This window comes from Amborella trichopoda, chromosome 2 (assembly GCF_054954075.1).
Source record: "Amborella trichopoda isolate Santa Cruz 75 chromosome 2, AtrichopodaSantaCruz75HAP2 v2.0, whole genome shotgun sequence".
NCBI lineage: Eukaryota > Viridiplantae > Streptophyta > Magnoliopsida > Amborellales > Amborellaceae > Amborella > Amborella trichopoda.
This window is the reverse complement of record NC_142337.1, coordinates 58,815,406-58,826,899: the sequence shown is the minus strand read 5'-3', so window position 1 is coordinate 58,826,899 and position 11,494 is coordinate 58,815,406. Positions and strand designations below refer to the sequence as shown.

General features: G+C 36.9%; 1 protein-coding gene across 6 annotated transcripts; it reads right to left on the bottom strand.

Annotated features, from left to right (window-relative positions):
- Positions 1–3,076: 3,076 nt before the first annotated feature.
- HCF107 (high chlorophyll fluorescent 107) lies at positions 3,077–11,289 on the bottom strand. 6 transcript variants are annotated; one of them, XR_016049804.1, is made up of 8 exons: positions 10,634–11,289; positions 9,706–9,849; positions 8,270–8,617; positions 8,065–8,124; positions 7,409–7,710; positions 5,755–5,865; positions 4,211–4,387; positions 3,077–3,697 (listed from the first exon to the last, which is right to left on the bottom strand). XR_016049804.1 is itself a non-coding variant. In XM_020665653.2 (8 exons), exons 1-8 carry the CDS (start codon positions 11,243–11,245, stop codon positions 3,302–3,304), a joined length of 2,094 nt encoding a protein of 697 aa, XP_020521312.1. In that variant the 5' UTR covers positions 11,246–11,289; the 3' UTR covers positions 3,077–3,301. The 6 variants fall into 6 exon arrangements, 4 of the variants coding, with proteins under 4 accessions (XP_020521312.1, XP_006841432.3, XP_088715061.1 ...); XR_016049805.1 differs by having other exon boundaries at positions 8,270–8,575; XM_020665653.2 differs by having other exon boundaries at positions 7,409–7,654.
- Between the last annotated feature and the right edge of the window lie 205 nt (positions 11,290–11,494).

The window sequence follows — 11,494 nt, the reverse complement described above, 5'->3', positions numbered from 1 at the left end:
CGTTATTTTTTTCTATTATGGGTCATACTCTCAGTGAGGTAAGACTCTCAATATCTTTTCTTACAACTTCCAACCATGTCCTTTTGCCTATAAGCTTTATTCTTTTTTAGCCTTCTATTTAAACTAACTCGTGAAGGGTGTTGCATTGGGTCTGTGTTACATATAGCCGGCCCACCTAAATTAACTTTTTCTCATTTTGCCACCGATTATTGCAACACCTAAATTCTCCCAAATGTACTCATTTCAAAAATAAAAAACTAGAGTTTAAAAGAATTTTAGTAATTTTTTTAATATTTTTTTAAGACAAGATCCAACTGATTCAGTTATCTAGATCACCGATATGACAATCCAAATTAGTTTTCTAGATGGCCGATCTAAGTTGTAGAACCATGTTTTCAAACATTACATTTGAGCAATATTTTCATTCAAATTTAGTGCTAATCCTTCAGATAAATATTTGGACAGATGAGATTACAAAAGCATTATTACTCCCCTAAGGCAAAGGGAAAATTGTTTGATGTGGGCTAGACCACATTTCTACAATATGCGACCCACAGGTATAAGCCATCTATCTTAGAGATGGACGCAAATAGGTGGTCCATTTAAAAACAATGATAACCAACTGTCCAAATATTTTTTAAATACAATTATTATCTTTAATTTTTTATTTTTTTCATATTCATGATCTCCATTTTAAAGATTATATATTCTTTAAAAATTAAGATTAAATTATATTTAAAATATATATTTATTACCAAGCCCGCATTTCTACACTATCGGGCTCCTCATAGAAACGGTCTCCCAAGGCAAAATATCTACTTAACGACGATTGTTTTGTTAGGAACCAAAATATCTACTTAACGACGATTGTTTTGTTAGGAACCAAAGATTGGACATGACAATAAAAATCAAAAACTGAAAACTGTTACGTGCTTACGGGTGGACGCTTATACAAAGCAAAACCTTATATGGGGACTTTTTAGCAATGTTATCGAAATCGTTTTGCTTTGGGGAGGCCGAGATCTTCCGATTTTTGGCTTACATCGAAGCGAAGCGAAGCTCAGCTCCGGTGCATCAGCTTCATGCTGCTTCGGCTCGTTTTGATTGATTCGAACTCTTCGTCTAAAGCACAAAATCGTCTCTTTTAAATACAATTTTGTACTTCAATTAGCTTTGGTCTGATTCAGAATTTTTGACTGAAGCCCATAGTTGTCTTTTTTTTAATTTTAATGTTTTAATATTTTAATATATTTTATATATAAATATGTATTTTATTTATATATATTTAAAAAAAAATTCTGAAGTCCTCCAAATCACACCAAAACCCCACATTGTTTCGTTCTTTCCACCAAACTGAAAAAAGCTTCGAAGTGAATCTAACAATATTGCTTTTTAGACCTCACTATATTTAAGTGTTAAAATCATTATCCTATTTCTAAAATCAATCAATCAAAATTGATCCTCATGATTTCAGGTCAAACAAATCCCACTAAACCGTTAAATTTTTGGGAAAATTGTTAAACCCCTCAAGATGAACGTTTTACCCGCTTTATACCCCACCCAACTTTTTCGAACAACTCCTCCCCAAAAAATGATGTTTTCTAGCTAATACCCTTACACAAAAAGTTTACTTATTTTGGATGAAAATACCCTTTCTTCATGTAACAAATTATTTTCGTTAGAGAGGGCAGTCCGGCAGGCATTTTGAACAACCGGTCTGGATATTTTCTTTTTACTAGGACGTTTCATGGTGGCGGTCCGGAGATTATTTTTTTTCTGAATTGGGAGGTTTGGCATTTGGAAGTTACTGTCCGACATTTTCAACTTGTAGTCCGGCATTTTGAAAGGGCAGTCTGTCGTTTTGATATGGCAGTCCGGAATTTTGTAGGGGCAGTCCGACGTTTTGAAGTACGCCAGACTTAGCAGTCTGGCGATGTACAAATGCGGTTTGACGTTTCTTTTTATTGGGATCGAAAAATGATTTGTCATGTGAAGGGATGGTATTTTCATCAAAAAAGATGTAACCTTTTGAGTTGGGGGTATTAGTTATAAAAGATAGTTTTTGAGAAAAATAAGTAAAATATTTAGAATGTAGGTAGAGTGTCTAAAAAGTATATTTTTGAGAGATTTTAACAACTTTCTTTAAAAAAATTTCATCACACGTATCTCAGCAAGCACGAGGGAGTCGAGCGTAGTTTTTGCTCATGAAACAATATGCTTTAAGCTCCCATATCTCAATGCATGCATTTTGAAATATGCTACTTCTCTTGAACAACAATCCTAGGCCATCATATTTTCACAACGAAATCCTCTGGTTTCCAACCATAGCTCCACTTGAAGGTACTTACGTTATCATATTCTTACAACATAATCTTCCGGTTTCAACTATAGCTCCACTTGAAAGGATTTACGTTGAAAATTTGAATTGGTCAGTTGGGTTCATATTAGTGATTTAAAAAACACTAGGTCCACACGGAATTGTTTGGTCCAATTTGAGAATCAGTGTTCATGCTAGTGATTTAAAAAATGCTAAGTCGGCACGGAATTGTTTGGTCCAATTTGGGCATCAATCACCCATTATGATATTGTGTATGTGTAGGAAAATGAGCAGGTCTCGAAAGGAACCGACGGTTCCACACAATAAAACAGCGATACGAACTGCCGATTCACCAATCCGGCTTTTTGACCGGTTCATTATTTTTTAATGTGTTTTTTCGCTAGTTCACTGTTTTTTCCACACGGTACAACAGCGATTCAGACCACTGATACACCGTTCCAGATTGGTCATTGCTGTGTCCGATCCAGGTCACCGATCTATTTTTTAAATCATACTTCATACCCATTTCAAATAAACAAGTGCCCTTAATCCACAGTTAGTGGGGAATCAGATACCTCGTTTTTTGCCAACTCTATAATACAAAATTAACCATATGGTATGGATTGCGCAGCAACCCCTGCGAAGAAATCCATCTAAACAGTAACATTTGTAACCAAAGACGTGTTGCTAAAATCCAGCTCAAGCTTAATTCTAAAGAAAACTGCCTGAACTCTGCGGTCTCAAAAATGACAAGAGAAGGACCTAAAAACCAAGGAATTGGATTCCCTGACGCTTAATGAGCATGTAATTACAAGTTACATATTCAGAATTTAAAATTGACCCAATTTTCAGGATCATCAAAAAGAAAGTGCAGAAATCGAAATAATCATTCCAGTGTAGCTATTGTACATGTACACTATACATCCAAGTGAAACTGGTAATGATGCACAACCCACCTTCTCTTTATCTCCAGCTTCCATTAGATCATGGTCTCATTAGTTGGTTAGCAACGGTACGCTCTGGTCTGAATATCTTTCTATAATGCTTGGTTTTCTTGGGTTCAAAAGCCACTAACTGATCATCAAGTTTTAATGCATCAAGCGAGAGATTCTCTTTAATGAAGGAATCTAGATCAAAATCATCGCCAATTTTGGATACTCTTTCATCACGTCCTCTAGAGCCATCAACCAGGTTTAAAGGAGGGCTACTCTTTCCCATGGCATCACTATTTCTCATTTCAATGAGTTTCTTGACATCTTCCAGGCTTCTTGGAGAGGGGTTTGGAACAAATTTCAATAGCCTCTTTATGCTGGCCAGTGCTGGGTCGATAATGCCAAGGAAACCCATGACCCATGAGGCGTCATCAACAACTTCAGTTCGCTGCAACAAATAGGGATTTCATGAGTTGATGTCATGCAAAATCACTTTGTGATTCATTCTTACAGTATATGCATGATTAGATAGCACAAGAATACACAAATTTCAGAGTCTTGAGAGAGGAAATGGAGTATTTGTTCTACTGGGAAACAATCCAGCCCGGTGATTCAAGAAATTCAGCAACCAGAAGTCCATTTTTTGCAGAGAATTTTCACAAAAAGAGATGATATTCTTCCTCTAAGCATAGTTCAATTTCCACCTTGCACAAATCAATGTGGTTATATACAAGAACAATCTCTAGGGAAAAAATATATGTAAAAGAACAATCCTCCAATAATTTGAGAGATTAATACAAGGGTTTATAAACTTTAGTCAGAATTTTTTTTTTTTCTTTAAATGGTAGATTCTGTTTTAACTATTGCAAAAATCAAGATAGTTAAGGTGCAAAGCACATAAATGCAGCAAGCTACCAATGAATTTCAAAAACTAGACCGTGTACAGTAACGATGATGTTACCTGTTGGAAATAGAGGTTTCGGATTTCCTCAGCCCTCACAGCATTCCCTTGCTGTTCCTCCAATGACGCCCATGTCATCCACGTAACATAACTTTGAGAATTTATGTTTAGAGATGATCTAAATAGCCTCCTAGCAGCAGATAGATTACCATTCCTCTGTTCTAAAACACCCCATGCCTACAATAAATAATGGGCAAATCAATCCACAAGTTTCTTCAACAAGAAAACAATATTTCACGCCTTCACATGATAATTTCATTTGAAAAGTAGAAAAGGAAACAAATATTCACAACAAGGATTAGATGTGCATGCCCCAAGTTTATTTGACTCCTTAGGTCTTTTAACAAGATAATGAACTTTTGTGTCATTCAAGTGAAACTTCCATTCAAAGGTCAAAAAATAAAACAAAGATGCAATGCAACAATACAAGAGCAGATAGGCACAACTCATAGTATCTATTTCTATTTCTTTTTCTTTTTTATTGTATAAGCCCAGTTTAGGCATTGAATCTAAGATGCTCTTGTCGTTCAAAAAGGTTGTTATGGTTTTAGAGATACATAGGAAAATTCTTCCAAGGCATATTTTATAGAGTTACTAGGCCTTTTGGCTGTTTTTAAAGCTATGAGTAGCTCCTTTTATTTGCTTCATATTCTTGTTTGGCTGCCCAATTCAACTTAACTGAAACTCCTACCACTCTTGCTGCTACTATTACACCTACAGCCATTGCTGCTAGAGTGACAAAAAGCTGCCGCCTCCATAACACACTCCAATTTGTGCTATTTTAAGTCCACTATCAATAGAAACTCCATCCAATTTGTTATCAGAAGCTTGGTTTAGTCCTTGGGGTTCTGGAACAATGTTCGCTGATACAGCCACTGCAATAACATAATAGATTTCCTCTCGATTCAGGGGTTTTGAACAACGATCCTGTATTCACTTACAGATCCATTTTTTTGCAAAATTCCATTGAGCTCAGCACCTTCACTGATTTCGTTGTCTTCTGATTCCAGGGTTTTCAAACTCTTTCCCTCGTTATTTCAAACTTCCATTGTTACACTCTCAATGGAGAGAGAGAGAGAGAGAGAGAGAGAGAGAGGAAGGGAGGGAGGGAGGGACAGAGGGAAAAATGGGTCTGGGGATTAGGATTAGAGCTAGGGTCGTGATAATAATTTGAGTAAGCATGGAGGGACAGGGGAAGAGGGAGGGGTGGGGGAGAGAAGGTGAAAGAAAAGCCCGATAATAAGAAATACTCTTCATCCCAAAGTAATTGAGTTTGTCTTGATTTTTTATGCCGTCTTTGACCCTAACATAGAACTTTTTAAATGGTCACTAAAAACATTTCATTGTCCAAACTGCTTTTAACCATTTTGGTGGAGTTTTCCTACTGATCATTTTGAAAAACTGTGGAGTTTGGGTACACCCAAATGAGTCCGTAGTATCCATTTTAGCATCTGTTCATTGCTTCTTTTTTTTGTCTTTATTATCTATTTCTTTTTCAGGGTCCAAATGCTTTCTATCTATACCCTGAGATAGATGATAAATACCTGAAGGCAGCGTGCAGCACTTTCACTTATCGAGTCAATTGATAATGCTTTCTGGTAGAGTTCTCGTGCTTTGGATATGTTCCCCTCTTTCCACTCCATCCAACCCCAAGCCTGCAATGAAACTACTGCATCATATGATATCAAGACATATAAAAAGGGAAATGTAGCACCCATATAATTGATACCTCCTACACAGAAACAAGTAAATTTCAAAGCATAATATAGAAACTGTAGAAAGCTTTTAACAGTTTCAACATCAGAGATTGCAATCAATCATGGCCTTATCGATTATCTTGTGGCATATAGGACAGTAATCTAAAGAAAACTAATTAGAGACCCCAGCAATATGAAACTAAAACTGCCAAACCAGCGGTAATAAATTCCATGACAAAGAGAGGGAAGAAACCCTGAACCCCTTGAGTTGAAATGAATATCAATCCAGTTCTTGAGCTCTCAATGCAGATTACCCTTGATGACACCACAAACATCCGTTGCTTCTTCAGATCAATTCAGCAAAGCCTTTTTAAACTTCAAAAAAAAAAAAAAAAAAGGAAAAAAGCAAAGCCCTCTAGAGAGGCCTGATGGATACGCATCAATGATCGATCCTTCCCTAAGACGGACACTAGGACACTCTTAATTATAAACTCTAGCCCTATGTTTAAGCACAAAACGAGCTGCAATACATGTTGAAGCCCAGTAAGTTAAACATGAATCCACACAACATTCTTATTTGTTAGGGGCCACTCACCAACCTGTTTCTAATATTGCTAAACTTTATCGGGTATGATTTAAATGAAACTTGGTGACTCCCCGAACTGTAAGATGCCATTAAACGTGGAGGGGGTGCAGTCTGAATAACATATTTCATTTGTTGAAAATCTCAATATTTCCGTAATATTGGGCTAAGTTTTCTAATGAGGAATTTTGTTTACTTGTTCTTATATAATATCTTTTCTTTATGGGGTGCTTTCTTCGTTAACAATTTGATTCCCTCTTTATGTTTTCTCATTTCCTCAGACAACTATGTCAAATAATAATTCCCTGGTCACACAAGGATACATGCACTCCTTACTGTCAATTGTTTTGTAGTGAAGAACTACTTCATCCACAAAACTAATTATCAATTAGTCTCTGAAAGCTAAGGTACTTATAACGTAATTAAATGATACCACTTCACTAGTTCCTCAGGCTGGTTTAGGGGTCACCTGAACTTTTAGGAGGATCTAGAATACTAGGAAAGAAGATATAGAGGTGGACAAGATGACCCTGACAGAATTCACACGTGCATTACTCAACTATTTTACAAATAGGATAGATAAAGGACAGAAGGGAATATTCTCCTACCATTAAATCAAGGGAAATTTATCAAAATACATCTCACTTTTCAACTATTTAACATTTGACCCTTTTTTACGTATTCTAAAAATCATCTGTATTTTGATGCTCATTTTGAAATTAAATCAAAATAGACAAGTAAAATATTTAATAGTTAATATTTACTTGTAAACATACTGTCCACCCAACATTAAACGGGCTGTTACCACGATCATGATTCATTTGATAAAGAAACACCTCACATGCCAAGGAAGTATCTAACAAAGACACATATAAATTTAATGAAATAACATGAAATATATGGAGAACGTCATCTTACAATCCATACTGGCTGGTGCCTTGGGTCCAATTCAGCAGCTCTTCGGAACATAATTCGAGCAACATTTGCAGATGAATGCTTGTATTCCAATAAACCAAGCGACTGAAGAATAACAGGGTCCCTAGGGTTAAGTGCATGGCCTATCTTTAGAAGCTTCCTTCCTTTCTCAATGTCACCTTGATTGGCCTCAAAGAGTCCCCATACATGCCAGGCATACCTGTTCTTTGGACTGGCTTGGACTGCTTTCTGAATAAGCATGAAAATGCAGGATTTGTAAAGAGATAACCCATACGTACATGGCACTGCATGCAGGACGAGAAGCACATGAACCACACATAGTTATAAACCCCTTCTTCAACGCGTTCATTATTACTAAAAGATATGTTCAGTGCACGTTCGGTGTCATTTTTGTTTACTTCTTTGTCTATAGAATGTCTCATATCTAATTAATGTCCAAGATTCAAATGCCATGTTTGCCATCTCCTTAATCATATTTGTTTGCTATCTCCTTAAATAATATTTGTGTGAAATTTCACAATTATGTTTCATTAATCCTAATGCTCATTTCAACCAAAAAGGGAAGAAATAAACCTAAGTGGTTCTAGCAAATCACAGGAACTTATGGTGCTACAACAACCAGAAGAGCAGTTATGCACCTCAAACAGTTTCCTGGCAGCTTCACTATTCTCCTGCTGCACCTCTAGCTGCGCCCATGACTGTTTCATAAGAATTGCACAAAAAAAAAAGTCTCTTAAGTCATTCCCATGAAAGTACGAGATTTAAACAATAACCAAGAATTGGGTTTAACATCAAAAAATTCAATAAATGGGTGGAATACATGGATTTAAGCAATATACTTACAAGCCAACTAGCACAGCTCTTGGGGTTATAAAGTGTAGCCTGTCGGAATAAGTAACGGGCTTGTTCCACTCGGTTAGATTTGGCTTCAAGCAAAGCAAGTGTTTGGTATATGTATTCATTTCCACCATGATACTTTAGTCCTTTCCCAAGAAGATCCCTGGCCTTTTTTATATTGCCTTGATTAAGCTCTAAGACTGCCCATCCATGCCAGGCTGCAACATGTCGTTTATCAGCTACTGTGGCAGCATCAAATAGTTCTCTTGCCTTCCTGATGTTCCCAACCTTATTTTCTAAAACAGCCCAACACTGTCCAGTCAAGAATGTAAGCCTCAGCACTCCTCTAGAATCCTTACATTAGAGGATGGCAAGCATTGAAATGACAATAATAATATAATAAAAAAGCTCAACATAAAAAACATTTCTATAAAGCAGAGTACTATAATGGTTCCTTGGATTTGAATAGAATCAAAGATAACCGCATGCCGCCACATGTCATCTGATGAAACAGACAGTGCAGGACGCGCCGACACTGACATGGTGTCAGTGCATCCTGTGCCATCTGTTTTCACCAGACAGCACAGAAGCATGCGGCTGAGGATGTATAATATAGCTAAATTTTTGGCATTGATGATTCAACTTAAAATTTAAGACTAAATGACCACATATGAACAAAGCGTACATCTCACAACCACAGAATCATCATAGAATGAAAAATGACAAGAAAAAATATTCTATAGTGTGACACGTCTGTTATTACTGCTTTCACTGCACCAGTAGTAGTGGTGGTTTTACTGCTAGATGTAGTGGTAATTTATCCTTAAGTCGTGCCCTCTCTGGAAATGATATCCTATTGATACAGCTAAAAGAAGGGAAAAGTTTATATAGAGCTGAGGCTCTAAACAATCAAATTTGAGCCTACCTCAAAACTTTCACTCCAAGATGTTGTTTTGATACCCAAATATCCTCAAATTAATCATCTCGACATCAAGATGCATGGGCATGAAAGAAAAATGGATTTCAAGATTAGGAAATAGTGTATTTTGTAATGCATTTTTTAAACGTCAATTTTCAAGATTTTTAAGTTTTAATAGATCTGTCGATCTACGCTATTTTTAAAGCTTTAAACATTATAAATAAAGATGAAAATATATTTTAAGGCTGTCACAAAAATTTCCAATATTGAAACTGCATTTCTCGACACTATTTGAAGGTAGGCTCTAATTGATTGTTTAGAGCCTTGGCTCTATACAAACCGCACCCATAAAAGAAAATAGAGATCTCCACTCTCTATGAAGAACACAAGGTCTTGAATGGGCATTATATATTTAAACTAGCTCTAACATCCTAAGCCTCAAAAGAACAAGAGGTTACTTTTATCCTTAGAATGTTCATTTTAGAGAACAGAAAAGCATCTTGCAATCTCCAATGAGCTACACCTGCCATATGTAGGGATTCTCTCCTTGAGTTGCTTGGCAGCCCTTCTCATAGACCGACCTAGCATCAGCAAATCGAGATTGCTTACTTAGGATCTTCCCAAGTGCCACATAAGGACGTCCATCTTCTGGCCAAAATGATATACACTGAAAAAAAAAAGTTAACAGATATTAGTACGTGGTTTGGTTGCCAAATTCTTATAAGAAATTTCCTTAAAATAGAAGCGAATAATATGGAATCCATCGAAAGGGAAAATTTCTTAGAAATTAAACATCATATATTTTCGTGAAAATGGATTGTTCTTCAAACAGCCACATTGAGTCAAGTCAAACTGCTTAATTGAAACAGAAATTAAACATAAAGTGACATAGGCAACGGGCATAATTTCCAATGAAGTTCTTGATAGCTTTGCTGTGTGGGCCAATTGGCTATATTAATAATTGGGTAGAGTGCTTGTTCTATCAGTGGATAGGTAATAGTTTTTCTCAATACCTTTGCTTTGTAGGCCAATTTTCTATGATAAGAATGGCTTTGTGGGCTAATTTGCTATAATAAGTATTGCGCAGAATGTTTGTTATATTGGTTACTAGATTGAAAGCATGCCATCAATCCATTTATGTACTTTCCATATTCTTCAGTTGCGATAAGACTATAGGCACATGAAATTGGAAGTTAGATGACATAATCAACACACCCCACACAATCAATAGAGAAAAAACTGAAAAAATCAGTTCAGAGCTCAAATGGTAGTTGTGCTTTTACATGGGTAGTACAGTATTTGTTTTATCAAAGAAGATGCAGATTTCAAAACCCACATTTTTCCAAATTTCACAATTCCAAAAGAAAATGAACAATAGGAGATTGGACAAATCACAACTGGGGAGAATAACTGTAAAAGGGAAAAGACTCAATGTTTCCACTGAGAATCACCTGCCTAAAAACCTTCTCAGCATCTTCGTACTGATAATTCCTGGACAAAATCTTTGCCCTATAAAGGGCAAGCTCCAAATTAATTGGCAATGGTCTCTCTGCAAACTCACTGGTCCTCTCAGGCTCAAACAATGACACCTTTCTCGCGATCTCTGATAAACCCAAATCCAAACCAGATGAATCAGAAACATCCCCTTCCTCTTTCTCTTTGACTTCTTTAGAAGACATGGCTTCCTCATCTTCCCTCAAAGACTCCATCGCAGGTCTCCTAACAACAAGAAGGTCCGCACCATTACCAGAGTCATTTTCCGGCGAGCCCATGCCAGAAAATTCATCAGAAAATCTCTCTTCATCGCTAGATTCTGGTGAAAAAATGCTTTCTTGAAGAGGAGAATTGGGTTGACTAACAGCGCAAGAATGGAGGAGATTCAGAGGAGGAGTGAAAAAGAAAGAGAAATGGCTTCCGAAGATAAATTTAGGATTGAATTTGAAGGAAGCTTTGGTGGAGGAAGAGCGGGAAGCAGAGTTCTCAGACATGGAGAGGGTGTGAATTAGGGGTGAGTGGAAATTAGGGTTAGGGTTGTGAGAGTTGAAGCAGGAAATAGCCTGCATTTTTTCTCTACTGCGTTAGTGGAAGAGGCATGCATCTCACCAACTCTCTCTCCAACGGTAAGCCAAGCTAAGTTAAACAGAAGAACGTACGGTTTTGAACGCGGGAGAGCGGGGTAGTGGCCGAAAACGAGCCACGTGGCTATTACATCGGACGGTCCAAATTCCCTCTTACGTTGATGATCCTGACTCGGGACTCGCAAGCCATATCTCACACACCGAGTTTCGTAGCAATTTTCCTTGACACCACCT

What these genes read in the sequence shown, in the direction of transcription:
- HCF107 (XM_020665653.2), bottom strand. Translation starts at nt 11,245, where the DNA reads ATGCAGGCTATTTCCTGCTTCAACTCTCACAACCCTAACCCTAATTTC. An exon ending in AGAGCTGTGCTAGTTGGCTT is followed by an intron (nt 8,125 to 8,269) that starts GTAAGTATATTG and finishes CTTATGAAACAG; the next exon opens with TCATGGGCGCAGCTAGAGGT. An exon ending in GGCACCAGCCAGTATGGATT is followed by an intron (nt 5,866 to 7,408) that starts GTAAGATGACGT and finishes GTTTCATTGCAG; the next exon opens with GCTTGGGGTTGGATGGAGTG.